A 27,341-nucleotide genomic window follows, 5' to 3' on the forward strand; every position below is an offset into this window, starting at 1 on the left:
CTAACGTAGCTACGTCCCACAGTAAAAGAGGGGGTCAATGCCCCTGAACTCGCTGAAACGTACCATTGAAACACACTGCAGTGACGGCACTGCCCGGCCAGACAGTACCTTAGTAGCTTCGACCCAGCTCACGTCCAATCATCTCAACGACACGTATTGCACTTTTTGCGCTGGCCGCACACTCAACACCCAGGTAACGAACTAGTCATCCCGACTCTCCAAAGCCCTATCCTCGTGCAAAAGCTCTGTTGCCGAATTGGTCACAAAGTGTTGCATTTGGTTGGTCCCTTTCGCCCCCAACCCCTAAAGGTGGGCTCCCCTACCTACCAGGTACCTAGGTAGGTGGTAGGCTGTCAGTCAGTCCCCCGACCATGAATCAGGACGGCTACAATAACCCGCGTACGGCGTTATCGACGCCTTCGGAAAAGTCGCCCGGGCCAGACTACGTCGACCAGGCCGGCCAGAAGAAACAGGACGACATCCGCACCGCCTGCGCAGAGGGTAATATCCCGGCGCTGCAGCAGCTCGCCGAATCCGAGGGTGGCTTGCTGACGGACAGTCTGCGCCAGCTCGCTTGTACGGCCCTCCCCCCCCCCTTCGCCAACAATCCATGGTCCCAACTTGGCAAACACAGGTTGCTAACGGAAAACCAATGTAGGGCCAATACTGCTTGGGTTACCTGCACCGACCGTCAACGCCAGCAATGAGAAACTTGCCGAGTCAGACGACGATGACGGCCGCTGGAAGGAGCTGCCTCATCACCGTGATGAGGACCAGGTCCAGCTGGACGTGAACCGGTCCTTTGTCTACTACCCTCACAGTAACTACCACCCCGCCCAAAGCTGCAACGCACGCCGTCTCCCCGCCAGTTGTCTAACCTTGTGCACACCAGACCTCTCTGAGAGCGACCTCGAGCGACGACGATCACAGCTTTCCGCCCTGATATCGGAGGTGCTTCGCACATACCCCTACCTGTGCTACTTTCAGGGCTACCACGACATATGCCAGGTGTTCCTGCTTGTGCTCCGGCCGGCGTTGGCGGCCAGGTGTGTCGCCCGCCTCTCAGTGCTACGCATCCGTGACTTCATGTTGCCCAACCTCGGCCCTACGACGTCGCAGCTGCGTCTGCTCCCCGACATACTCAGCCGCGCCGACCCGACCCTCCGCCGGCACGTTGCCACTGTAGAGCCCTTTTACGCCCTCGCCGGCACCCTGACCATGTACGCCCACAACATTGAGGCCTACCGCGACATTGCCCGCCTCTTTGACGTCCTGCTCGCCCGCGAGCCCGTCTTCAGCATCTACCTGTTTGCCCAGATCGTCGTTGACCGCCGCGACGAGATCCTCGCCATTGACGAGCCCGACCTGCTCCAGGTCATCCTCGCCCGCGTCCCCGCCCGCATGGACCTCGACGGCCTCGTTGCCCGCGCCGCTCTGCTCTTTGCCGCCCACCCACCCGAGACATTACCCGCCTGGCGCCGCATCGCCCGCGCCAGCGCCCTCAAGACAGCCCGCGACCCCCGCCAGGCCGCGCGGCAGACGCTTCGAGACGGTGCCGCCTGGTTCGACACCCAGGCCAAGGAGCTGCAGTGGCTGGACCTCCGCAACTCCCTCCTGTCCGTCGCCTGGGCATACCGCCGCCCGGCCAAGACTGTAGCCATGGCCGTGGCCGTGGGCCTCGTTGCCTTTTACGTGCGTCGTAATTCGACTCTTGTAAATTATGTCGTGTCATTTTTTTCTTAGTGAGAAGAGAGGCGAGGGAGTCCTGCGAACAGTATCCACGATGAAACAATTTTGGCGACAATATAGATATCTATATATAGGTGTCATTGCTCGTTTTCACACACAACTAGACAAAATGCAGCCATGCGAAGGAGAAGTGGCATGAATATAGACGAAGTGTATTATCGAAAAAGCAAAGCCTGAAATTCCAAAAAAAAAAAAAAATTGTACTCCTCTAGTAAGTTGTTAGAGGCAAGGTCAAAGAAAACAGAATACCTTTCCACCAACGCCTTTGGCCGTGATGCTCGCAAGCTGCAAGATAGACGTGCATAAATGGCTAATAAAATAATCGCTCAGAAAATGTTGTAAACATAAAAATGGTGTCAGTTCCACATATCTTCCATCATCGTCCACTTGATTGAACTTCGTCATCATGCCTTTAATCCCCGTCTTGGTAGGCCGTCTTGAGCTCCTCAAAGTGCCGTTGCTGCTCGTCAGCCAACTTCCCCGTCGTATCACTAATAATGGTCAGGATCAGCGAGTAGTTGTTGTACATGAAGCGCGCCGTCTTGCGCTTGTCCGAGCCAAAGGAGTGGCCGAAGCGCGTCAGGAACGCCTCGAGATCGGTGCGCAGCCGTTGCAGGCCGGCCGCCACGGGCTCGTCGTCGCCCGCGTCCACACTCAGGGACAGGATCCCGTGCAGTAGCTGCCCGAAGCGCTGGGTCACCTGGTGCGGTGCCGCAGAGACCTTGGCCTGCTCGGCCGTCGATTTGCTCGCCTTGGCCGGTGTCGCGTTGGTGAGTTGCCGAACAGATTCGCAGTGGCGATCCATGATGACCTGCAAACGCGGCCACAGCAGCATATTTGTGGCATTGACGTAGCTGTCCACAGCTGGTACTCGGCGACGCTGCAGCTCAAACGCAAAATGCTGGTTCAGTCGAATGCAGATGAGAATGCCCAGCGCATCATAGGTGTCGCTGATAAGTGCCTTGGACAAACTTTTTCCGAGTTCGAAAGTAGGCTCGAAAATGTAGTTAAAATTCTTCGAAATGTGGGAGAACGACAATGAGGGCGAAAAATACGTGGCGAGGAACGTGTACTCCGCTGCCGCATTGTCTATCAGCGCAAGATTGAAGCTACGAAATGGCACTTCAAGGTAGTGCGTGGCTTTGTCTTCTTCAGCAAGGAAGGAAGAGAGTGCGGGTTGCTCGCTTGCTCTCACGATGTCGATACGACGCCCAATATTGAAGGCATCATGTGGAGGTCCGGTCATTCGCGCAGTTGACAATACGCTGGCCATGCGCGTCGTTTCTTCATGGTTCAGCGTATCGTTCTTGTCGAGGACGTGGAGCTTAATTTTCCCCAGTGACTTCTCATATCGTGTAAATTGTGTCAGATAGTACCAGCGCATGGTATTCATGTATGCGAGTGCAATTTCCTCGGCAAGCTGTGAATGATGCTTGTGCAAGAACGTGTAGAGATCCTTGAATTTGAGGAAATTCTGTTGTTGAATAATTTGGGCATTAATATTGGGTGAACGCAAAGCCTTGATCTGCGCAACGATGACGTCTCGAATACGCTCAACAGCCTTTTGTATTAACTTCTCCAACAGCGGACCAAGGTCAGAGGTTGCTTTGCTTTGAGCTTCTTTGATCTTCTTCTGATGCACGCTAGCCCGTCGATCAAGTTCTGTGAGAAGCTTTGGCCAGGTCTCGTCGATATGACCTGTGGTGATCTTTGTGATGATTTCGGGCGACACGCTAAGCTCCTCGACCAGGGGACTCAGAGCCTTCTCTATCTCTTTTCGGTTCTCGAGCCTCTTATTCAGCGCGGCCGACCGGTCTTGTAGAGATTCGATGTCTGTCGCCACAGAGGCTAAGTCGTTGCGGAAGCTTGTGAGGTTCGTCTCGACGGAGTTGAGTATATCATCGCAGGCATTGATGGAACGGTGCAGGTCCTCAAACTTGGCTTGGTCGCTGTCATCTGTACTCATGTTAGCCTGGGCTAAGCGACAGAGTAGCTGCACACTTACAATCAGAGGGCTTTTGGGGTTTTGGTGTTATAGATAGCGCATCCACGTCATCTTGCGACGCCGCGAGCTCTTTCAGCGACAAGCCAGCAAAGTCGAAGTCGAGGTCGAAATCGGAGTCGAGAATGTCAGAATCGGCAGTCGGAGCGGAGCTCGGTGTCTTCCTAAGAAGCTTCTCCAACGTCTCTATAGAGCTCGTGGGATGTGCGGCGGGCGCTGAGGACTGCTTCAGGCCTGATCCGTTGGGTCGGCGCGACGAGGCTAGTAGCGAGGCGGTGGACTCGGAAGACACGAGTGATAGCGAGGAGCCCCTGGGTGATTGGCCCTGACGCTGTGACGTTACATATGGACTGAGATTACTTGACGTTCGTCGCGGCAGTGGCGAATATGACCGAGAGACAGATTGGGGCGTAGATGAGCCAGAGCCGCTGGCCTGGCCAGCGAGCCGGTCAAGCCACATTGCGGTTTAGAAAGGGGTGGAACGTCGCGAGGATATCATGGAGACCAGTCGAGGATGGGGGTAGCTTGGCGATGCGTATGGTATTCGATCCGAAAGAGTATGTAATCGGGTATATTTGGGAGGATGATTGGCGGCAAATAGAGCGGTTGTGGCAGTTGGGCACGAGACGATGTTGGCATGTAGGCGATGATGGCGTACAGGAAGGTATGGAGCTGCGCGCAGCAGTATGGAGCACCTGTCGTACTAACAAAAGCGCATCATCCTACGGGTAGAGAGGCGACTTTGCCCAAACGGGACAGCACTGAAGCCCCGCAAACGACGCTGAGAGGAGTGGTCGCTGAGAGGAGTGGTTACAGCGCGTTTGGGCGGGAACCTGCAAGCGACGACACCAGGTACAACAAGCTGGGCGCCATTTTCTCTTGTCTTGCGGCAATCGCGAGGTACCTTTTACAAGGCGCCTACTTTGCCTAGGGCCAGGCTGCGGGGCATCCTCTCCAGCGACCACTCACTGACCTGCCCCAGGTTGTGGACTGCCAAATTCACAAAATCTACCCAATCACATCAGGTAGGGAAAAAAAAGAGCTTTTTTTTTCTGTCGCGCCACCAAACTCGCACCCGGCCTCCCTCCCACCTCTCCCACCTACTAACTAACTACCTATTATTGTACCCTGAACTGTTTTTTTCATCCACCCAGCTCCTCCACCTCTCTCCTTCTGGTGCACAACAACTTTCTTTCCCATCAATTTTTCGCTTCCCCCGTCTTTACGCCCTCTTCTCGCGCAATCAATCATCATGTCTACTGAGGAGGTAAGCTACTGCTCTTTGCCCGCCCCGCGAGTTCTCAGTCGTGCGCGCCATGGCAACCACTGCTTCGCATCACCCCGCACCTCGCCTCGTGCCCCTCGCCGGCGCCGCCCTCAACACTACTGCCACCCACCTCAAACCGAACCTGTCGCCCGAGGCCCTTTACCTGCCTTCTCCTTCGCCGTTCCTCCAGCTAACCTTACCTCCTTTCTCAGCACGATGTTACCTTCGAGTCCGCCGATGCCGGCGCGTCTCTTACCTTCCCTATGCAGTGCTCTGCTCTGCGTAAGAACGGGTTCGTCGTGATCAAGAGCCGCCCCTGCAAGATCATCGACATGTCCACCTCCAAGACCGGCAAGCACGGTCACGCCAAGGTCCATCTTATCGCCACCGATATCTTCACTGGCAAGAAGTACGAAGATCTCTCTCCCTCCACCCACAACATGGACGTCCCCAACGTCACTCGTCGTGAGTACCAGCTCGTAAGTTGCCTCGCTCCATTACCTGCGCCGTCTGCTCGCGGCGTCACACCTGAACCTGACTGACATGACCCAATAGCTTGACGTCTCCGACGACGGTTTCCTCTCCCTCATGAACGACGACGGTGACACCAAGGATGATGTCAAAATGCCCGACGGTGAAGTCGGTGAAAAGATCAAGAAGCTCTTCACCGAGGAAGAGAAGGACACCAGTAAGTTCCTTGTTACTCCACAGCCCTTTTTCTCCTTGTCTCGCATATATCTAACATTTTCCAGACGTCATCATTCTCACCTCCATGGGAGAGCAGGCCGCCGTTGAAGCCAAGGAGGCTCCCAGGGGTGCGTAAGCGCATCGCTTCGGTTATGACGCACAGCCGCCGGCTGCTTGAGGGTCTTCCAAGTCCCTCTACATTGACGAGGACTCTTTCATGAATAGCGTTGTTAGTTGCTATTTGCCCGACAACTGCTTCGGGCGCTGTGCTGGGCTTGTTGCGTCGAAAAGCTTTCCGTAGTCGGGATATGATTCATGCTGCTACATTCTCAATTTCGGCATCTATAAACTTGAAGACGATCGGATTTAAATCTCAGTTTCTCATACCGACATGACTACGACCTCTTGATAGCTGTTCATAGATGGAAAATGAGACAAAAAAAAACTAGCATTACATTCACAGACTTATGCATTGTGGTGAAACACGCGCGCTGCGACGATTTGGAGATACTGGTATTCTAAAAGTTGTCTTGGAGATGCCGAAAACATTTGGTTACGCTGTTACCGGGCTTTTGTCTCACACGTTCGAGTTAAGACGTTTGTCCTGTCCTGCGAGTCTGCGACTCCCGCCTGCGAGGTCCCGCTATACACAAAATCTTGCGCCCTAACTGGCCGGCGGGCCGAACCTTTCGTTCACAACCAAGCACCTTCTGGCAGACAATTGCTCGGATCTGCAGATGGGCCTAGCAATGGTTCTAATATGCATCCTGAGACTATATCTGCAAACCTGTTACTTGTCACAATAGTGTCAGGTTGATGAGCACATGGCTCCCCTTGAACAGATATTTCCCCATTACCCTTGTGGCGTTTGATCAGCCAACCACATCCTGCCATATACACCATCAATATGAGCGACTCTCGAGATTTGCGGCGCATGCCGCGAGGCGAGCGATGCCCCGAATGCGGGAGCCAGAGATATTATCTCCAGGATGGTATGCGGTACTGCGCCCGTGGACATCAAGTTGAGGTATGAAGCGACAAGTCTCTATCACTAGTTTTCACGGCTTATAACTTGCGCTTGCAGGGATTCATCCAATTTGATGTTGGCGATGAAGTGGAAGCTGGCATGATGGGGACGGTTTCCAAGAAGCAAAGAGCCGTCAAGGACAAGGAAAAGCGACAACTTACAGGCCAGGCTGGAAAACTGCTATACCTTGAAGCCCTCCAACTGCTGCTGCGCAAGCAAATTCTATGGCTCATAACAGAACGGGGACACGTGGGTGAACTAGAGACTGTCGTCCGCGACTTGTGGGATTTTCGCATTCGCGGCGCGACAGCGCTAGGGCAGGGCGCAGCTTCGGGTGCGGCCTCAGACGACATCTTGGAGATCTTCAGCTCCCAGACGACTGTCGCTGAGCCTGCGCAGTTGTGGATTTCGAAATCGAAAGCGCAAGATTGGAGCGCTGATCGTGGTCTCAGCTGGCCGATGCCAAGCATAAGTGACACCCTCGCGTTGTGCTACTTAGGATGCTATCTCCTGAGGATACCAACTCGCCTAGGAGAGCTCATCAAGTGGGCGAATGACTTTCAGTTTCCATATCGACATACTGTAGGTTTGGTGTATTTGATTAGATACCGCTGATGGATCAATGCTCTGTTTGGCAACGATTAACACCATGCTTAGTTTCAGCAACTTCCAACCGAGATGCAAGAGCGAATGCCGTCCATCTACGTAAAGGTATTGAAGATACCAATACGATTGCCTTTAGAGGGTGCCCAAGCATACTCGGCTGTTATGGATTTGGCGTGTTCATACCATCTCAACTACAACATGCTTTTCCCTGACCTGAATTACATGCCACTCTTGGTCCAATATGCCAAGTTGCTGGCACTACCAGGTCTGTTATCCCAACTGCTTTACACGAAGTTCTACTAACTTCTGCCAGTTGAATCTATCATTGCTGTCCGGAGAATCTGCAATGTCCTCGGTTACCGATTTCATTTGCCAGTACAGAGTACCCGAGTATACCCTCTTCATAATCCGGAGATTCGACTCGTCGCCTTACTCATTGTTGCTACAAAGCTGTGTTTTCCATTTAATGGCAGAAGCGCCTTGACTATATCAGGTGGCCTGATACTTCCTTCGTTTGACTGGAAAAGCTGGCAAACTGCTGCAGGCCAGCCAAATCGGGACAAACCACGGGTTTTCGACGGTGTAACGCCTAGTGAGGTTGCCAACATGACAGACGACGACCTCGATGCTTATTTTCGTCACATTGCGAGTTTCTTGGAAAAAAAGAGTAGGTCTTTCTCTGTCTTCGATATCAAACAGCCGCTTATGTCCTACACAGATACAAACCCCGTTACAGGTTTCTTTCCATCAGAACCAGAACCGGTGCCTGATCCTGTGCCCGCAGAACCGACACCCCAAGAAGTGAATGATATGGCACGCACAATGTTGCAGAGCGCAATGGGCATGCCTGGCACAAAGGTGCCTAGCCAGTTCACTTACGAAGCTTATCGAAAGGTTGACGACCTCCCGACTATAGCCAGGTTCTTTTACAGCGCTGTCAGTAAGTACTTCAAGCTGCCGCTTTACATATTGCCGGTTGTACCCTGGAAATAATTCTAATCAGGGGCGTGCAGGTTCCGCTGCTGAAGTCAGCCTCGAGACCACAGTACGCGCTGTGTACATGCTCGAGCAAGCCATTGTAGCGTGGCAAAGAGCTGAGGGCAAAAAAATAAATGTTATAGGAAAGCGCTTGTAAAATTCGAGATAGTCTTTGCTCGATGATATAGACGAACCAATGTGGAATGAACATGTCCGATTTGAAGCCTCACGTTGACTTATACTGATAGGCCTAACGGACTTTTTAACGGACCTAGCAGCCCCGTCATCATGCATGTAAGGAACCTGAAACTGGCAGGGTGCGAAAAAGTCCGGATGGCGAGGACGGAAAAGTGGAGAGCACACATTTGCAGTTCGGTAAAGGAAACTATCACGTGAGGTCTGGGCTAACCTAGGGTTTCCCAGTATTTGCGCCTTTGCGCCCCACCAAATACACGCCTCAGTTTGAGCCCTTCGAAACCTCACATCGTCAGCGTCACAGAAATCAGTAAAGAGTAAGTCGCACGCTGCAGTGTCAATATGAGGGGGGATTCATTCGCGATGCTAACAGCCTGACAGTGCAGATGTAAGTCTCGGTTCCCCGATCGCTGCGCAGCGCCGTTTCGTACCGAAACCCCCGAGACGAACCCCGAGCCGATCGCCCGTTGGAGGATGGAAATACTGACGAGAGTCCCAATTACAGTTTCGTGAAGACCCTGACGGGCAAGACCATCACCCTTGAGGTCGAGTCCTCGGACACCATCGACAATGTCAAGTCCAAGATCCAGGATAAGGAGGGAATTCCTCCTGACCAGCAGCGTCTGATCTTTGCTGGCAAGCAGCTCGAGGATGGCCGCACTCTGTCCGACTACAACATCCAGAAGGTGCGTTATTTTTCTTCCCGCGGCCAACGACGACTTCGATGGAACCCGTCTCGAATACCGAATTATCGAACGATTTTTGGGAAGGCGCAACCTCGGCGGAATGAAAGTAGTTTTGTGGCGAGAATGGCTTTTGGCTGACTGAATATGCGCTCAACAGGAGTCTACCCTCCACCTGGTCCTCCGCCTCCGCGGTGGTATCATTGAGCCCTCCCTGAAGGCTCTGGCCTCCAAGTTCAACTGTGAGAAGATGATCTGCCGCAAGTGCTACGTATGTCGACACCCAAGCAATTAAGCTCGGGGAGCCTCCCCCCACGGATGACGCGCATACTAACCAGGACGCTCACAGGCTCGTCTCCCACCTCGTGCCACCAACTGCCGCAAGCGCAAGTGCGGCCACACCAACCAGCTCCGCCCCAAGAAGAAGCTCAAATAGACGACGCAATTATGGCGATCCAATTTGTATGGATGTTGGCGTCTGGGTGGTTTCTGGCATTCTGACGAATTTGGCGAGGATAAGAGATGCTTCCCGGGTTCGCGAAATTACCTTTTCCTTGTTGTTTCTACGGTAGCATCCTTTGCTCACGCAATGCATTCTAGACGATGCCAATAAACAAAAAAGAACAAAAAATACTTGAAAACAATGAAGGAAGTGTGCGAAAATGTGAGGCAATGAATGTGGGCGAGAGAACAAGGGACGTGGTATAAAAGCGCAACTACTTGTTCGAAGCTGAAACAGGACTCCGTCATACCTACAGTTACTTCGATTGGCCACTACAGCAGAGCGCCTAAGTCACATTGGCTTCCAACATTGGCCAGCTCGGCAACTCGAGTTCATCGCAAGCATGCATAAATCGTACACCAAGGTCATACAAGCCATATTAACTACGTTAAACATTGAGAGCTACGCAGTTGAGTTCAAATAACTACTGTTTAGAGCGGGGGACTGCTGGGAGTGGTTTTTTGAGTGAAGTGACTCCTCAGCATTGATGTGATACAGAATCGGCGTCCAGACCAAGCTTCTAATCCTTCTAATTAGTCGCTCTCTTTAAGCCTAGGAAACTTGCTTTGAGTAAGGTTGAATAGCTCTATGGAGAAATTGTCTGTAACCGGGGTACAGGCCAAGGTACATTCTAGACCTTTAACCTCAGAGCAAACGTTTGCAACAACCAGCATTTTCTCTGTACACGGAAACCGGAGCCTAGGGCATACCAACAATAATTTTTGGTGTTTTTATTTTAAGTAGGTGTATAGGGGCTTGGATAAGACGGCCGTTAGACTAGAAGTAGGCGAGGTAGAGGCTGCTTAGCAGAGCTTCAATAGACGTATACAAGATGTAATGTGTGTGGACAAAGCCTTCCCAAAGCTGTCATAAGTACTGAATCTGGTGCTCGTATTTGCGCGAGCCCAGCTCTCGATAATGCCTCTGTAGAATCTCTTAAACACCGGGTTTTTCTGAATATTGGACACAGTACTCTGTAGTCCCAATGTTGCCCTAACCGGCAAGTACTTCTGGATCGACGTTTCCAGCCAAAAGCTAGCATACATGATGATGATGAACGAGCTTTCCGGGCGAGATGGTGAATTGAAAACCAATGACAATCAACGGTAGTTACCAGGGCGGAGACGATAAACACTCCGTAAAGGTATTTGTGTATTGGAGAGCAGCCGAGTGACAACCCGCCGAGTGGTAGTAATGTAGCAATGCTTCCCGTTGCTCTACTCTGACGCTGCGAATTACACCCAAAGAGGGCTACCCTTTACATTTCGGTATATCCCATGAAATGAACCATCGAGTTTACTTGATGGCGTTGCTAGCACTTGCGCAACTACCAGAAACGGTGGCTCGCTTCCATTGTGGGCATAACAATAGGGCAACAAGTAGGAGAAAATGTTGATTCTATGACAATCTTATATTAATTTGCTCGCAAATACAATTCCTGAAATGTGTCAGAAATACCTGTTCGAAAACTTTCCCGGTCATGTAATGGGTTCGGTTGGACCGCCGTTGAGGTTAGTCAGGTCATCTGTGACCTCTTTAGCGCACGACGACAGCTGTCCCTAGCTCGGTAGCTTTCCACTCTGCAAACCCGCCTCCAGGGACTTTTACGTTGCGTCATCCAAGAATTCGCCTTTACGCGACCTCCAAGGACCGTCAAAAGGAGATTCTCGCAACTTTTTGATTAGAATCTCATTTCACAAAAATAGAGAACAATGTCGGGCTCCGGGTACGACGCCGTGGTCGATGTGGACGATGAGGTACGTGTCGCGATGCCCAGGACGAGGGGGCTCGAGCAAACGCCCGACCGGGCGAATGTCGCCGTTTCTCCCGAATCCTTCTTTTACTTCTCCAATGATGTGTCTTGATGCTAATGTCGATTTTTTTCTTGGCACACCAACAGGGCGACCTCGGTCACACGGACCTGCAAGAAGACGGCCTCGAATTCCACAACTCGACGTTCCAGGAGGGCACGCGCGGCGGGCGCAAGGGCGGCAACTCGCCGGGCCTGCCGCTGCCGGTGACAGCCTCGTCATCCTCCCCCTCGTCGAAGCGCTTCCTATGGTCCATGTCCTTTTACGCGCAATTCTTCGACGTGGACACGTCGGCGGTGCTGTCGCGCTGCGGGGCGGCGCTGTTCCCGCGCGCCAACTTTCTAGACGTCCTCGACGGCAACCCCGACCTGTACGGCCCTTTCTGGATCGCCACGACGGTGGTGCTCATCCTGTTCCTGGGCGGCAGCATCAGCCAGTGGCTGGCGACGCGGGGCACGGTGCCCTTTGCCTACGACTTTCGCCTCCTCAGCGGTACGTGTTGAGCCCTTGTCCCCCCCCCCTGATCCTCCGTCCCACTGGGACTGACCTTGTATTTTTGGTAGGTGCCGCCGGCCTGGTGTACGGATACACGCTCTTCATTCCCGTCGTGCTCTTCCTCGCGCTGCGCTACTTTGGCAGTGAGTCGGCCAACCTGCTCGAGTGCTGGGCCCTGTACGGCTACGCCAACCTCATCTGGGTCCCCGTCGCCTGTATCAGCTGGTCGCCCATCTCCATTCTCAACTGGACATTCGTTGCCGTCGGCTTCGGCCTCTCCGTCGCCTTTTTGCTGCGCAACCTCTACCCCGTCCTCAGCGCCACCGACCGCCAGACGAGCAAGGTGCTGCTCATCATTGTCGTGGCGCTCCACCTGGGCCTCTCGCTGGCTATCAAGATTCTCTTCTTTGCGCACGGCAGCCCCGTCGCCAAGAAACCGGAGCAGGGTGGTGGCGAGGATGCGAGTGGCGGCGGGAAGTTGTTCCTTTTCTAACTGGGCAAGGAAATGCTCTGTGTAAAGTAAAGGGCGCTCAAGAGCACATGAGCTGTGTATTGTCTTGGTAGTTTTTGTGATTGAATGCACTTTAATAATGTTGTATCGTGGGCGAAAGGTTGCTTATGAATCGCCTAGCGAACGTGAATTGCTTGTGAAGAAAGGATCCATGTTAAGAGTGTTCTGTCATAATGTACAAATTTGCATGTCAATGTACAATTTTGAGTTTTTCTCCCTGGTCGGTTCAAAGGCATCACTTGCCGCCTTTGACCTTTTCCACCGGCCCATTCTGTTCCGCCCAGTCGAGCCACGAGCCGCGGTACTCGCCAACGCTGGTCCATCCCGCGTGCAGCGCCAGCCCGGCGGCCGTCTTGGCGCGCACGCCCGCCTTGCAGTAAAAGACGAGCGTCTTGTCCTTTCCGGGCCGCGGGTATCCGTACATGTCCTCAAATTCGTCCTCGGACACGTGGAAGCTCTGCACGGCCGTCGTCACCGGCACGTTGATGGCGCCAGGAATCTTGCCTGTTTCGCGGAGCTCGACCGGTTCGCGGACGTCTGTCACGATTTTTCAAGTCGTCAGCTCTGGGAATAAGAAGACGGAGGCGGTATATGCCCAATGATGGGCGAAAAAAACGTACCGACGAAAATCACATTCTTGTCCTCGTTGGTCTGCAGCTGCTTCTGGATGTCGGCAAACGTCCAAATCTTGGTCGGCGTCGGCTCGGCAGCGGCCGAGTACCGACGACGCGCAGCGGGCAGCGCCAGGGCCTCGCGGTGACGGCACGCCGCGGTCGACGAGACGGAAACGACGCGTGCCGTGGCGGCGGCAGCAGCCGTGGTGAGCGTGCGAGGGATCGCGGCCGCGCATCGCTGGGCCGACGCCGCGCGCCACGCCGCGGGACGGATACCGGCTGCGGACCGCACGGCCGAGGCGACGGCTGTCTTGCAGACCATAATTATGCAGGGTGATATGCGTGCGTACTTGTGCGAGAGGAGCGCTGATGCTGGGGCGCTCGGGTCGTCAATTCAAGTGCGATGGACAGAGCGCTGGTGTAGGTAGATGGTTGTTGCAAGGTGGAAGTAGAAGTGAGGGTCCGGCGCGCTCGAGAGGCGTTAAAGGTGGTCGGTCATGGTCTACTCCGTAATACTGGTAGCTCCAATAACTATTACGACCACCCACGACCAGCAAGACCCTGTCCCTGTGTGCCCTGGTTCCCGGAGGCGTGAATTGCGTGTGGATGAATTCGTCTCCATCGAGCAACTTTCTGTGGTATCATTTCGGACATCAAGATTCGTCAGCATTGCGGACAAATGCGACACATATATTTCGGCTTTAGAATTTTTGCCCAAGGGCGTGAATTTGTAAAAAAGCTATATACAGATAGTACTTCAAGTCATTAAAACGGTATTTAGGTTGCCCGCGGCTCTATTAGCAGTCAGTACCGCTAGCTCATGCGACCGCCTCCATTTCCAAAACCAACCCCGTCTGGCATCATGAATCGCGTCCCATCCCCATAAATATTACCATAGAAACATGTCTATTGCGCAGGCAGTGGCCTATCCCACCAGGTTGTTTCCGCACCCGAGGCCAGCCGAATAGAAAAATACGTAAACGCCGAGAATCCCAATTCAAATATGCTTTTTTACTGTCGCTTCCCAAAGGTAAGAGGGCAGTCGTCCTAAGATTCAAATTAATTCATGGCATTTTACACAAAATCAGGTGCCACGTAGCATACCTTGGGGAAAATGGTGGCGAAGACCTTGATCTCCTCGGAGAGAGGAGTGGGGTGGTGAGCCCAGTTCAGCTGGACAGAGGCCTTGCCGACCATCAGAGCAAGGTTGAGCTGCGCGTAAACCTGGCCAAGGCAGTAGTGAGGACCAGTGCCGAAAACGAGGTAGTTCTTGGCGCCCTTCTCCTCAGCATCGCCAATGTAGTAGCGGTCGGGGTCGAATTGGTCGGGGTTTTCGTACACGTCGGGGTCGTGCAGGGCCAGGTAAGTCGTGGGAATCAGCATAGAGCCCTTGGGAACGGTGTAGCTGTCGGTAATGGGGAAGGCCTTCTTGACGAGGTAGGGAACCATGAGCACAGGAGGGCGGTAGCGGAGGAGCTCACGAACGACGGCGCGGGTATAGGTGAGGGACTCGAGCTGGTCCATAGTGAGTTCGGCATTGGGGTCACCGTTGCGAACCTTGAGGTTCTCCTCACGGATATGATCGAGAACATCGGGTCGCTGGGCGGTAATCTGGAACAGCCAGGTGGCGGCACTGCTGGTGGCATCTTGAGAGGCGAAAAGGAAGGTGAATATGGTCTGGGAGATTTCATAGTCGCCAAACATGCGGAGGATGGGGGAGGGCTTCTCGCCAGCGTCCTCGCCCTTTTCCTGAGCCTCGCGCCAGCGGTCCGACTTGATCATCTGAATAATCCAGGCGTCCATGATGCAAGTGATGTCACCACCAGCGGCCATGCGGACTTTGCTCTTGGCAGCGCATTTTGCAAACTCAGCGAGTACCATGTCGGCGGCCTTCTTGCCGTACCAAGTCTTGGTGTAGGGGATGATGATGGGGAAGTTGACAAGCTCGAGGGCCGCGGTGATGAGATAGTAGTCGTCGGCAATCTTCTTGACGGCCTCGTCGCTAATATAGTGGCCGACGAAGGTGCGGCAGGAAACGGCGCACATTAGCTCTCGGAATTCGGGCATGAAGGGGACGGGCTTGCCGCCGGCTTTCTGGGTGACGTTGACGAAGCGCTCAAAGTAGGTCTTGTAGACCGCTTCCTGACCGGGCAGGTAGAGCTCGAGAGCTTTGCGGGTGAAAAGACCGTTGAGGCCCTTGCGGAAGTCGACGTGGGCCTTGCCGTCGAGGAAAACCCAGTTGTCATGTCCGAGGAGCTTGTGTGCGACATCGACGACGCAGGGCTTGACGTAGGCAGGAGAGTTGAGAACCTTGCGGGCTAGGTCTCTGGTAGAGGCAATAACGACGAATCTGGGGGGCGACAGGTTAGGAATTGTGTTGATGGCTCAGGAGGAACACGAGGCGAGCATACTTGTGGAAGACGGAAACGCAGCTGAGGGGACCGCTCAGCCACTTGGCATGGTACTCCTCAAATTTGGGGTCCATGGAATCGAGGAAGGGACCGATAAATGGCGTCTTGAACAGAGGGCCGGCGATGCTGCCCTTGTTGAGGAAGTACGAGACTGTCAAGGCATGTTAGTTAGAAGGGTTTTGAGATTGGCATGATGCGCAGGTGTCGCGAGAGCACATACTCTGGTCGTAGACGACGCACATGGCGACGAGCGTCAGGAGCAGAGCCCAGGGACTCGCCGACGTGATTGTGTCAATAACATAGTCAATCTGCGGAGGAAGAGCAGCACCCGTGAACTTGGTGCTAGCAAGCACAGAGCTAAAGGTGGACGAAACGTTGGCGGCGGCAGCCATTGTATCGACGGGGTGGCCAAGCAGAGCCGACAAAGGGTATTTCGAGCGACCGTGAGAGCGGAGGGTAGCAAGGGAAGTATGTCTGCAATCTAGGCGACAGACGAGGGTCGAGGCCAGAGGTCGGGGGAGGATTGGGTAGAAGAAAGGGGAGGAAGGGGAGGAGCGAAGCGAAAAAGAAATGGACAAGGGGTGTATTATGGTGACAATTAGTTAGGAGCTGGGGCCAGCAGGAGGAGATTTTGGGGGAAGCCGGCGCTCCGGGAGGGTCCAAGGCACGGCGGAAAGCACGTTGTGCCACGGAGAGTTCCAATGAGGGGACAGGCAATGCAATGCCAATCACAAAGAAAAAATCACCAAGGGGAAATCTACTAGGGAAAGGCGGAGACGGCGCGGAGACTAATAGGTTTAAGGAAAAGCGCCCAGCGGCCTGCATTCAGGCGAATGTGCAGAGTGGTGCAACCACCACGGTGAGGGTGCACAGGTTATCAATTATTGTTGTAAGTTCTCCATCTTATAAAGAGCTTCGTCTTTATCCCTTTGCGCCACAGGCATGTTTTTGTCTACAGCATCATCAGATGCGCGGCCCGTTGTGAGCCCATTGCATGCGACGCGCGTGCCATCTCGTACTCGCAGAACTTGAAGCCGCTTTGCCGCTGTCGGCGAGCTAGTTACGGAGTACACGAGCCGGAGCAAAATTGGTCTAGCGCAGATCTGGTGTTTAGATAGGCCGACAGCGTTCACGCCTCCCGTCATTGACGCGCCCAGCCCGAACGGCTGGCCCGTCATCAAGGTCGTGTCTGGCAAAAACCTCCGAAAATGAATCAAGTGCACCCACTTGAACTTTCTCAACTACAAATCAACGTGCACAGGTCAGGAAGAGGCCGTTGGGACGACTTCATGGAGTATCACCACACGCTACCCAGTGTGATGGGGACTAATTTGTACTTTCAGGAACCATCGAAACACCGCTGCTTTAGCCCCAGAAAAATGTACCCAACCCATTGTGGACTTATAGTGGGTTACAGCGCTGGCTTGCTCTCCCTGTGCCTTTAAAACAGCGTGGGATTTTTCGTCCTGTTGGGGCTAGCGTTTCGCGAGACGAATACGCTGAACGGCAACAACGAATACGGATAATTTAACCCTGCCGATAAGATTAGCCTGGATCAGTCTATCCTTTACAACCCGGCACTGGCCGACATTACCAAATTACTGAAACCAAAGGCACTAATAAAGCGGCAGTGACTCTAAATGTCCTATCTGACAAATCTGTACTAAATGTCGTGATGCACATAGCAATTCACCTCGACGCAGAGTGCGTGGTGGTGCGATACAATTTCTCTGGAGGCTTCCATTTTCATCCGAATCAAATTCGCAGGCTTTGGTTGTCGGAGAAGCCACGAGTGATGTGATTGGAGGTACATATCTTGGCACGTCGGGTGGCCTTACCGAACACATCCAACAACTCAGCAGCTATGTATGTAGAAACCAAGTTTGACTCACGAGGCGGTCTCAGGGTTTAAATACACGACGCTGCATAATTCATTCCCATATCCAAGGCACGTCGAGAATCGAGCACATGGGCTGTGTCCATCAACCATCGCAATTGTTTGTACCTACCCTACGCCTGGTGTATTAGGGTGGCGTAGGGTAAGCCCACGCAACAGTGCAGCATCATCGACAGGAACGTTTTCCACGTGATCGTGTGACAAGGTGCCGGAAAACTGCTGACAACTTTGGCAAAAGAGCCACAATATAAGTTAGGAGCTGGCAATCAAGGCACGCGTGCACCACACCAACCAGTTCGGTGACATCGAACCACTGTCATGGCCTGGAGGCCCAGGCTGAGGCCCACGTCATACCCCTCCCCCGCCTTCATCATCACCGCGCGACCCATTGCTTCCTCTCCTCAACATCTTTTGCGCCCATCACCATATCACGCCGTCAAAATGCCTACCTATATTGTGAGTTGGCCCTACGCGCCGCGAATCCATCCGCGACTGTATTCAATCATAGTTTCTAACATTTCCTCCCCCCTTAGGTCACCCTCAAAGACGATGCCACGCCTGAGCAGGTCAAGGAGTAAGTAGCACGCCATTCTAACCTAACCAAAGCTGCTGCAGCTTTCCTCTTGTACATGTTTACTCACAGTATTCCTTGCAGGACCAAGGCAAAAGTCACCGAGCAGGGCGGCAAGATCATCCACGAGTACGACATTATCAAGGGTTTCTCGTACGTATTGCTACCAAACACACGCCGCCCCCGCCCCTCACCCTGATGGATGGACACCGGGGGACGCACCCACGATGACACAATCAATACAAGAAAAGACGAGACGGCTAACCACGCTCTCTTCAACATACAGTGTCAGCTACCCTGAGGACTCTATCACCACCCTCGAGTCTCACCCTCACGTCAAGGCTGTCGAGCCCGACGGCATCGCCACTACTCAGTAGAGCGAGCGAGTAGCACAACGGGGATAATTCTTGCCAATGCATGGCGAGCTTTGGTAGCGGGTTTCTTACCAGATAGAAGGATATAAAATACATACATTCAGATGATGATGATCTGATTATGCACCTCATTCTACCCTAACAAGTGAGTGCAGGGATGTATTGTTTGGTGCTACTTGCGTCGGGCTATCTGACGGATAATATCCAGCGCTGGAGCACATTCAACTGCATTTTGGTAGAAGAAGCGGGTTTTAAAAAGGTCAAGCACGTAAAAGACAGTCAAAATTCAATGGGAGATTTATTGCAAATTAAATGCAGTCATGCATAGGTACATAGGTAGGTATCCGTACGTGCATGATAACTGGACGGCCAGCCACGGGGGCTGTTGCGGTTGGCCGCGGCCCTATTTCGCCCCGCGAGGCCTCGTGCTTCCCCGAATGCGGCATACATACCATACATACCCTGGCCGACCCCGGGTTATGTCACGACTCACACCATCCTCAACATCACCACCCACACGCATCGCAGCCGCGTCCTCGTTTCTGTACTCACCGCTCTCTATCATCCATTGCCCCATCGCAATCCCCTTCATCGATCCCAAGGACCCACCATACCATAACCTTTATCGTCCGGTCGCAATCCCGGCTTGGCAACGCTTCGCAAACGGCCTTGCACGCAAACGGCCTTGCACGGTGGGCACTTCAACACATCGCAACCGTTCAAAGCGCCGAGAACCGATAAGCCGCGTCATGCTCCCATGGCAGCGCGAGTAAACACATCCTCCAGGCTGGCATGCCGCCGGACCGCCGCCGCCGCCGCCACCACATCATGTCCTCGCCGGCCGCGCCTCTTTTCGACCGCAGGTGCCTCCGTCAACAAGGTCACCGACGCCGACATTGCTACGCTGGCCCGACAGACGCAACATCCGCTGAGCTTGGCCGATCTCGTCAAGTAAGATCCACCCCCTTCCAGAAACGAGAATCATCACCTTCTGACCAGATTGCCCTTACGTGCAGACACGGCCGCCCCCCCCTCTCGGAGCGCTCCCTCCTCTCCTCGGCCAACTTTACGCTCTCCCTGCTGCCGATCCGGCTCGCGCACCGCATCCAGGCGCTACGCAACCTCCCCTACATCGTCGTCTCCAACCCAAACATTGCCCGCATCTACAATAACTATCTGCACTCGCTCTCCATCCTGCTGCCCTACCACAAGGCCGCCGCGGCTGGCCGCGCCATTGCCACGGCCGACGACGAGGTGCGCTTCACGCACGTCCTCGCCGAGCTCGTCGCCACCCACACCGACACCATCCCCATCCTCGCCAAGGGCTTCCTCGAGTGCCGCCGCTACATTGCCCCCTCCGACGTCACCCGCTTCCTCGACAGCCACCTGCGCGCCCGCATCGGCACCCGCCTCGTCGCCGAGCAGCACATTGCCCTGCACTTTAGCAGCCAGGAGCACTTTGACCCGGCCGCCAGCCCGACACCCTGTCCCGACCACCCGTCCTACATTGGCGTCATCGACACGGCCCTCCGGCCCGCCCTCACCATTGAGGCCTGCGCCGGCTTCGTCGCTGACATTTGCGAGCTGCGCTACGGCGTCCGCCCCGCGCTCGTCATCGACGGCGAGCCCGATACCACCCTCGCCTTTGTCCCCATGCACCTCGAGTACATTGTCACCGAGCTGCTCAAAAACGCCTTTCGCGCCACCGTCGAGAGCAAGACTCGCGAGCCCATTGTCGTCACTATTGCGCCAGAGCCCGCCTTCAAGCACCAGCCTCCCGACACCATCCCCAGTATCCCCGCGCCCGAAAATGCCCCCCGCGGTGCCGCCATCCTGCCCCTCGACGACAACACCCCCGGCGTCACCATCCGCATCCGCGACCGCGGCGGCGGCATCCCCACCGACGTCCTCCCCGACATCTGGTCCTATTCCTTTACCACCTTCTCCGACGACCAAGAGTACACCAGCCCCTCGGGCGGCGATGGCTTATCTGCCATCGCCTCCGCTAGCAGCGGCGGAAGCTCTATCGCCGGCCTCGGCTACGGCTTGCCCCTGAGCCGCGCTTATGCCGAGTACTTTGGCGGCGGCATCGCCCTCCAGAGTCTCTACGGCTGGGGCACCGATGTCTACTTGCGCCTCAAGGGCGTTGGCAAGATTGACACGTAAGCTAGGCTCAATTTCGGCGAAATATATACACAAAATATAATTCTTTTTATGAAAAAAGAAAAGGCAAAATTGACGTGTAAAATAAGTACTATGCGCCGCCGGTTTCTGCTTGAGTGACAATGGAATGGTACAGTATAGACTCCTCGTTGACAATTGACGGTATCATGTATGAGGAGCTGGAGCAGGATATTCAGATCCCTGCTTTTCTCTATTGATTATAAAAAGAAGACGGTTCCAGCTCATAGATCATGAGTCAAATATAGCTAGTAAAATAATGTAAAAAAAAAAAGACTGGCAGCTTGCATTGAAACAAGCTCTGCTGTGTTCAGTTCCTTTCCAAAAGCGTCCATGACAAAAGACAAAATTCTCCAACAAAACAATAGTGAGACGGGAAGACATATCACTCCCCCAAAAGCATTATTAAGCGACAGATATTATAATACCGAAAGCGCAGGGAAAACAAGGCCAAAACATAAATGATAGACTCGTCGCGCTCCTCCCAATCTTCGATTACATGGCATAAGCATTTTTTGCACCTTTTACATATTCTCCAATTCGCGATCAATCTGTCGGTCGAGGAACGTCCGACGCTCGCCCACCAGCTCAGTTTGTAGGCGCTGCTCCACGAGAGCGCGCACCTGCTTCTTCGTGATGGTGTCTAGGTCAACCTCTCGTAGGACAGCCTGGATCGACTCGATGATGGAGGCGTCCGACGTTGTGCCACTATTCTGTCTAAAGTCAATGTTGACGTTGTTGAGGGACGTATCGCTGGCCATTGGAGGACGCTGGCCACCCGAGTAGCCCATCGCAGAAGACGCGCGATTGCCGCCAAGATGAGAAGAAAGATTGGATTGGCTGCGGATATTTATCATGCTGGGACGTGTCTGGGGGAAGTCCTGGTAGGGAGATTGGCGCCCCTGGAAATCAACGACAGAGGGTTGCCCTCTCATCATGGGGTCCTGCTGGTGGAACATAGTAGAGCTGCGGTTGGGAGTGCCCTGGAAAGCGGGAGATTGTGGCGTCATATAAGGGTTGTTGCCAGGCATGCCAGTGAGAACAGTTCCTTGGGGGGCCGCAGAGTAGACGGATTTCATCTCGTCCATCTCATACTGGTCCATATAAGGGGAATCGTCCTTCTCCTGGTAGCCGCCACGACGGCCAGGCAGATTGTTGGCGTAAGCATAGTCATCCCATCGCTGCATGGGAATTGATCGGGGGTCGAAAACCTCATCCGCCACAGCGATAACTTGCTTGTTGCCCTTCTCTCCAATGACAACGCGAGTGTTACCCCAGCTGAAGTTGTCCTGGTTCCAAAACGAGTAAATGGGGAGAATGAACGCGTAGATGGGGAAGGCAAGGATGTAAATAATCATCCACCCAATGTGCTGCCACTGTCGCTTGAGAATGAATACCAAGGCTTGAAGGCCGTACACAGCTGCCAACATGGCAATCGAGATGACAGGGAACGGGCCTGTTTTGCTTGCTAGTAGGTAGATGAGATAGCCCAGGTAGACGCAGGTAGCCGGCAGAATGATGGTACTGAAAAGATCGATGAAGACGACGAAACGCATAGAGAAGCAGCAGAAGCCGCACATGTCTCCAAGACGCAGCAGCTCAACCAAGTTGTGAATGGTTGAGTTAATCCAGCGACGGCGCTGAGATATCAAAACACCAAACGATTCCGGAGCCGCAGTCTTACATTGGGCGTCCTGAACGAACTTGTAGTGCATGGAGGGGAAGTGCTTTGTCATGAGAGTGGTTAAGAATCTGTCTTCACCGAGAGAAAGAAGGTTCTTCTGATGGAGCGTGTCAACATTACAAATGCTGTACTCTTTAATGACGGCATCCGAAATAATCAGAGGCTTGCCTTTGTCGACCGTTCTTAGTCGGTACATGGAGAAACTGTGGAGTTTGTTAGATTGGTAAAAAAAAAACCAAGTACGGGAACAAGACTATGAAGAACGTACCATCCGGGCAAACAGGTAACACTTCCAAAAAGCGACTCAAAGGCTTTGGCAAGGTGGTGGGATATGAAATATTCGTACACCTGAATCATCGTCCACCACGACTTTTCATCGTTTTGCAGGCTCGTTTCACCACAGATACCTGCAATTTTGGCATTGTGTGCGCAGGCGGAAACTAGGCGATTGAGAGAATCTTCTTCGACGGCAGTATCGGCGTCAACCATGAGGAGATATTCATACAACTCAGGATCCACACCGATGATGTTGTTGATTTGATGGAACATTTCTAGCTCGAGGGGATTCATAGGAGAACGGTGGTGGACACGGTTGAGGAAGCTCAGGAGGAGAACCTGCGAGTCACGCTTACCACGGTTACCAGGCTTAGCGGCAGACTGCTCAGAATCCTTGCCAACCTTGACGACAACGATGTAAGGAACGACATTGCCTTCGAACTCGTAAAGGCCGGAGTAAATTTTGCCATAGTTGAGCTGTTCGCTGCCGGCACCAACTGACTTGAAGGGTAGAGCAGGAGGGTCGAGCTTCGGGTCAACTCCAAGAATGTCAAGCACGATCTTGGGTGTCGGGCGATCATTGCCCTGACCAGTAATGACACCATCACAAACTACATAAATCAGCTTGCGCTTGTTATCGTATTGCAATGCGGTGAGCGAATCAAGCGCCTTTCGGAGCGATTCTTCGCCTTCCGTATAAGCGGGGACTTGACATATAACAAATTTGTCCTGAGGGGATGGGCGGCGCTTAGAGGAGAAGCGAATGGCAGCAATGAACTTGACAAGAATGATGGCACAAATGATAATCGTAAAGGCCAACATGATCCAGTTGTTGACGGTGCAGCGAGCGCTTTCTCGGAAGTCGGTTTTTCCCTTGTAAAAGGAGTTCCTGATACAAGTCCACGAGTTGACCATGTTGTTGTAGGTGTCATCATCGCCACTAGCCTTGGCAGTAGCAAGGGCATTATCGAGGTCCTTCTTGATGTCCAGGCCAGGGTTATTCTTCCAGAGGTCGGTAATTTTCGTGTTCATAAACTTGTACACATCATTACCAGTGTTCAAATCAATGGTGTGGAAGTAGTCGGTAAGATCGTAGATTTGGTTCCCATACATGGCCCACATGTGCTGGTTGTCCGAGCCTTCGGATTTGACAACCTTTGCGCTGTAGACGAGGTCACCGTGGTAGAAGGTCTTGAGCTTTGGCATGAAGGTCCCATAATACCAGTTGTCGTCGTGCAGCACGCTGTTGGGATATCGCGCATAGTAGCCGGAGGTGTGAACAGCAACTTCGTACTCAGGTGTATTGTTAGCGGTGAGACGCGTTGTATCCTTTACTCCAAGCCCACCACAAGCAATATTCAGAGGCGGAACAAAGTAGTCGTCCATGAGCAACCCGTTGAGTGGCGCCATGAGGTCGCTTGTCGTCTTGATGTTGGGGACATCGCTGTGCTGCTGCTTCCACCAGTCAGAGATATCAAAGACCTGTCCATGTACAGCAACCCAGAATGAGTTGCTTCCCTGATGAGTTGCCACTTCGCTCTTGTTCCAGGCCTTGTCGAAATTTGGGCAGAGCAGTTTACCGAAGAATATGATCCAGAAAACAACCATAGCATTCAAGAGGAAGATTATGAAGACCAAAACGAGTTTCTCGCGCCAGGCCATTCGAACATCCGGTCGGCGCATGCGACCAATGTAGCGAAGCAAGGGCGAAGGAATCCAAAAAGTAAGAGCCCAAACGACAGCAACCCAAGCTCGACGACCGGCAGTGGTGTGCTTCGTTTCTAGGTGCTTGTTCTTGGCAAGCTCGGGGTCCAGCTCGCCAGTATAGTCGGCAGCATCAACATAGTCCTCACCCTTATAAGTGTCACCGTTTCTTCCAAGTCCGTAGTCACCTTTGGTGATATTGCGTGCGCCAGTCATGGATGTCGGAGCAATAGAAGGAGCAATATTCATGGGTTGAGGAAAGCCTGCCTGGCTGACATTAGCCTGGCTGACACTGCGGGAGTGACCTCCTGCCATAAGGTCATCGCGGCTGCCACCATAGGCAGGGTCAATTGGTTGGGGCGGGAAAAAGCCGCTTCCGTTGTTGGAGTAGGATGTGTCGAAACCGCTGCTGAACGGGTTGCTGTTCAAGCCGTGGACATTAGTACCTTGCTTCATGTCGAGCATAGACTCTGCATCCCACCAGGCAGACTCGCGGATCCACACACGCTCCTTGCCGACGAAAATTTCGCCGTTGCTCCAGCCGCGTTCCAGCATCCAGCTCTCGATGCCATCCTTGCCATCAGTGCAGCCAAGGGGGCCATAGCGAGTAACAAACTCCTCTACGTCGAAATCAGCTGTATAGTCGAGGTGTCGGTTGCGGCGGTTTGCCCACTCAGGCAGACGCCAGGATCGGAGCTGTCGGGAAACGGTACCGGCGGACCAGGCAGATGTAATGGAGGGCAGAGCAGCGAGGCTGGCCGGGCCATCATCTGTAGGGTGCAAGGACAGGTGATACCAGGCACGGCTAGAGGAGAGCAGGTGAGGGAGGTCGAACCGACCAGCACGACCCAAATTGATGCCTTCGCCTCGGATGGGGAATAGAAGCTTCTTGATAAAGCCACCGTCTTCAGCAGCGTGAGCAACTCTCTCAAGAACAACCTCTCTCTGTTCCAGCTCGCGCTGGCGTTCGCGTCCTTCGGGGCCAGTCATAATACCCAGATCCGGGGCAACATCAGCAACTGCCTGCTGCACCTCTCTCATGACAGAGGCGCCGGCGGGAGAGGCTTCGACGCCATCCTGAATCATCTCGGCATTGATGCCGCAAGAGTCATCAAAGATAGATCGCATGCAGACAGCTTTTCCAAGGGTAGGGTCAGGGATTTCTACCACAGTGAGGCTGACAGTATCGCCATTATCCTCCTCCGATGTAGGGGTGCGGGCTCCACGGCCATCCGCAGATTCCTCACCATCCCGAATTCGTGTCATCTGCGATGCGATGGCGGCGTTGGCCTTGGAAATAACCCAGTCAACAAGTGACTCATAGAGGCCGCTGACAAGAATGCGTCGGTCTTCAGTGCTGCACTTGGTAGTAAGGACGGCGGGCTCGAGGCCAAGCAGACCGCTGGCTTCTTCGCAGAGCTCCTCCAGGGAGTCGGATTCGAGTTCATAGTCGAGAGTGTTACCAAGCTTCAGGAGACCAGCCAGAGTAGAGATAAAGTTTCGGTGAGCGGATCCCTTGATACCGATGTCCTTGAGAGCCTGACGGAAGTCGTCGGCGGAGGCGGAATCATCGGCCGTGGGTAGGTATGCAGGCGGGTTGTAGGTAGACGACCGAGCAAGAAGAGCATAGGTGGATGGCGCCTGGAGACCAAGAAACTCGCGTTCAGCAGGAGTAGACGCGGACGTGAGCAGATAGTAGAAGACGTCAAATGCGCGGTATCCAGCATCGGCGGGAATGCTGAAGAGGCCATTTTCGGTATCAATCCCACCTTGTGACAACGACAGGTTGGCGGCAGTGAGGTTTCCAGCAAGGTTTAGAGTAAAGGACGTGCTCAGAGCAGTCTGTCGGGGAAAAGAAGGGTTGTAGGGCGTTACACAACGCAGGAAAGGCTGGACAGAGTCGAGAGCCTTGAAGATGGAACTCGGGATCGTAAATGGCATGGAAGAGATGAATGGGACGAGGACGGACGGGGTGGAGGAGTGCAGAGATCTGAAAACGAGCGTTAGACAGCTTAGAAGAGTGCAAAAAACGGCAACAATGGCGACTTACCCAAGCACAATTAATGCATCCTCGGCACGGCGGCGAGCGTGCTCCCACGCCCTTGTAGCGAGAGCAGCGTCAACTGTAGGGCCGCCCTGGGCGGCGGTGAGCCAGGTGTTGACAACAAGACTGGTACTCGAATCCAGTTGATGGGGTTGGCTGGCGAGATAGATGTTGTGTATGGTGTTGAGCAGGGTGGTGGTGGACACCTGGGCCGTCTGAGGGCCGCGATTGTTGCCCAGGCCTTCAGAGGCAACCGAGAACATGGACATTCGGTTCGCCATGGTTACAGCGGATTTTGAAAACAAAGTCCCAGAGGGCGGGAAAGCGTTGAAGTCGGACCAAGGCGATCAAAACGTCGGCAGCGGCTGTGGCTTTTAGCCTGACGGGGAAGCAACAGTCGAAATGTTGTTTTATTGAAGACTCATGAGATAGACGCGAGCGACAGTGTAGAGGATCGAAAGATATAAAAATCGAAACCGACAACGCTGGAACCGCAAGAATACGACAATGGTTGGGACCAGACCGAGTATCAAGGTGCCGGCCAGATCAGTCTTCCGAGGAGGATAAAGGGTCGCGGAGGGTGGATGCGTGTGGACGAGAAGATAGCGAATGTAATACTGCAAAAAGAAAAGAAAAGGAAAAAGAAGACGGTGACCACGAGAGCGAGTGAGGTGGTAAGAGGCTAGATGAGCAGCGAGAAAGACTGCAAAACAGTGATACTAACGTTACAGACAAGAGTCTGAGAGGAGAAGTTGGGAAAATAATCACTGAGATGGAGGTAGGTCAACGGCGCTGGCAGGTTTGGCGGCGCGGGCATGGGTAAGGCGGAAGTGGGTTGCCTGGCAAACTGGGCTACAATGTACCTCTATTACGGGCCATCAGGGGAATACTAACGTAGGTACAGGTACTAAGGTACCTGACAACGGGGGCTCGAACATGCTAAACAGCACCTGTTCGAGAGACGGCCGCCACCCACAGAGCATGGCGGGTTTGTCAACGCGCTGGAGCGTAGAGGTCCAAGGCAGTAAAAACAACAGGGGCCAATGCTGGGACACTATCCCGTACGTACCTA

The 27,341-nt window shown here is 53.6% G+C and overlaps 9 protein-coding genes across 9 annotated transcripts; 6 read left to right on the forward strand and 3 right to left on the reverse strand.

The window, feature by feature from the left end:
• Positions 1 to 371: 371 nt before the first annotated feature.
• CCM_02957 (RabGAP/TBC) lies at positions 372 to 1,743 on the forward strand (the record flags this gene model as incomplete). The annotated part of the gene is made up of 3 exons (XM_006668109.1): positions 372 to 576; positions 659 to 820; positions 893 to 1,743. The coding sequence occupies 3 exons, from the start codon at positions 372 to 374 to the stop codon at positions 1,741 to 1,743; spliced, it is 1,218 nt and encodes a 405-aa protein (XP_006668172.1).
• Positions 1,744 to 2,161: 418 nt separating this feature from the next.
• Positions 2,162 to 4,211, reverse strand: CCM_02958 (Vps52 / Sac2 family protein; the record flags this gene model as incomplete). The annotated part of the gene is made up of 2 exons (XM_006668110.1): positions 2,162 to 3,726; positions 3,755 to 4,211. 2 exons carry the CDS (start codon positions 4,209 to 4,211, stop codon positions 2,162 to 2,164), a joined length of 2,022 nt encoding a protein of 673 aa, XP_006668173.1.
• Positions 4,212 to 5,003: 792 nt separating this feature from the next.
• CCM_02959 (Translation elongation factor, IF5A) lies at positions 5,004 to 5,841 on the forward strand (the record flags this gene model as incomplete). Its single annotated transcript, XM_006668111.1, has 4 exons — positions 5,004 to 5,018; positions 5,231 to 5,497; positions 5,574 to 5,706; positions 5,771 to 5,841. 4 exons carry the CDS (start codon positions 5,004 to 5,006, stop codon positions 5,839 to 5,841), a joined length of 486 nt encoding a protein of 161 aa, XP_006668174.1.
• A 771-nt stretch (positions 5,842 to 6,612) lies between these two features.
• Positions 6,613 to 9,630, forward strand: CCM_02960 (ubiquitin fusion protein; the record flags this gene model as incomplete). The annotated part of the gene is made up of 8 exons (XM_006668112.1): positions 6,613 to 6,732; positions 6,790 to 7,314; positions 7,390 to 7,603; positions 7,652 to 7,693; positions 8,893 to 8,899; positions 9,017 to 9,197; positions 9,355 to 9,465; positions 9,544 to 9,630. The coding sequence occupies 8 exons, from the start codon at positions 6,613 to 6,615 to the stop codon at positions 9,628 to 9,630; spliced, it is 1,287 nt and encodes a 428-aa protein (XP_006668175.1).
• A 1,778-nt stretch (positions 9,631 to 11,408) lies between these two features.
• Positions 11,409 to 12,495, forward strand: CCM_02961 (Yip1 domain family; the record flags this gene model as incomplete). The annotated part of the gene is made up of 3 exons (XM_006668113.1): positions 11,409 to 11,552; positions 11,597 to 11,999; positions 12,071 to 12,495. The coding sequence occupies 3 exons, from the start codon at positions 11,409 to 11,411 to the stop codon at positions 12,493 to 12,495; spliced, it is 972 nt and encodes a 323-aa protein (XP_006668176.1).
• A 1,643-nt stretch (positions 12,496 to 14,138) lies between these two features.
• CCM_02962 (cytochrome P450 61) lies at positions 14,139 to 15,930 on the reverse strand (the record flags this gene model as incomplete). The annotated part of the gene is made up of 4 exons (XM_006668114.1): positions 14,139 to 14,174; positions 14,232 to 15,477; positions 15,539 to 15,689; positions 15,759 to 15,930. The coding sequence occupies 4 exons, from the start codon at positions 15,928 to 15,930 to the stop codon at positions 14,139 to 14,141; spliced, it is 1,605 nt and encodes a 534-aa protein (XP_006668177.1).
• A 1,946-nt stretch (positions 15,931 to 17,876) lies between these two features.
• CCM_02963 (Proteinase inhibitor, propeptide) lies at positions 17,877 to 18,383 on the forward strand (the record flags this gene model as incomplete). Its single annotated transcript, XM_006668115.1, has 4 exons — positions 17,877 to 17,891; positions 17,969 to 18,009; positions 18,091 to 18,159; positions 18,293 to 18,383. 4 exons carry the CDS (start codon positions 17,877 to 17,879, stop codon positions 18,381 to 18,383), a joined length of 216 nt encoding a protein of 71 aa, XP_006668178.1.
• A 317-nt stretch (positions 18,384 to 18,700) lies between these two features.
• On the forward strand, positions 18,701 to 20,546 carry CCM_02964 (kinase isozyme 4; the record flags this gene model as incomplete). The annotated part of the gene is made up of 3 exons (XM_006668116.1): positions 18,701 to 18,716; positions 19,244 to 19,331; positions 19,397 to 20,546. 3 exons carry the CDS (start codon positions 18,701 to 18,703, stop codon positions 20,544 to 20,546), a joined length of 1,254 nt encoding a protein of 417 aa, XP_006668179.1.
• A 539-nt stretch (positions 20,547 to 21,085) lies between these two features.
• On the reverse strand, positions 21,086 to 26,550 carry CCM_02965 (chitin synthase 6; the record flags this gene model as incomplete). The annotated part of the gene is made up of 3 exons (XM_006668117.1): positions 21,086 to 22,448; positions 22,514 to 26,215; positions 26,276 to 26,550. 3 exons carry the CDS (start codon positions 26,548 to 26,550, stop codon positions 21,086 to 21,088), a joined length of 5,340 nt encoding a protein of 1,779 aa, XP_006668180.1.
• Positions 26,551 to 27,341: the final 791 nt, after the last annotated feature.

Source organism: Cordyceps militaris, assembly GCF_000225605.1.
Source record: "Cordyceps militaris CM01 unplaced genomic scaffold CCM_S00002, whole genome shotgun sequence".
Classification (NCBI taxonomy): domain Eukaryota; kingdom Fungi; phylum Ascomycota; class Sordariomycetes; order Hypocreales; family Cordycipitaceae; genus Cordyceps; species Cordyceps militaris.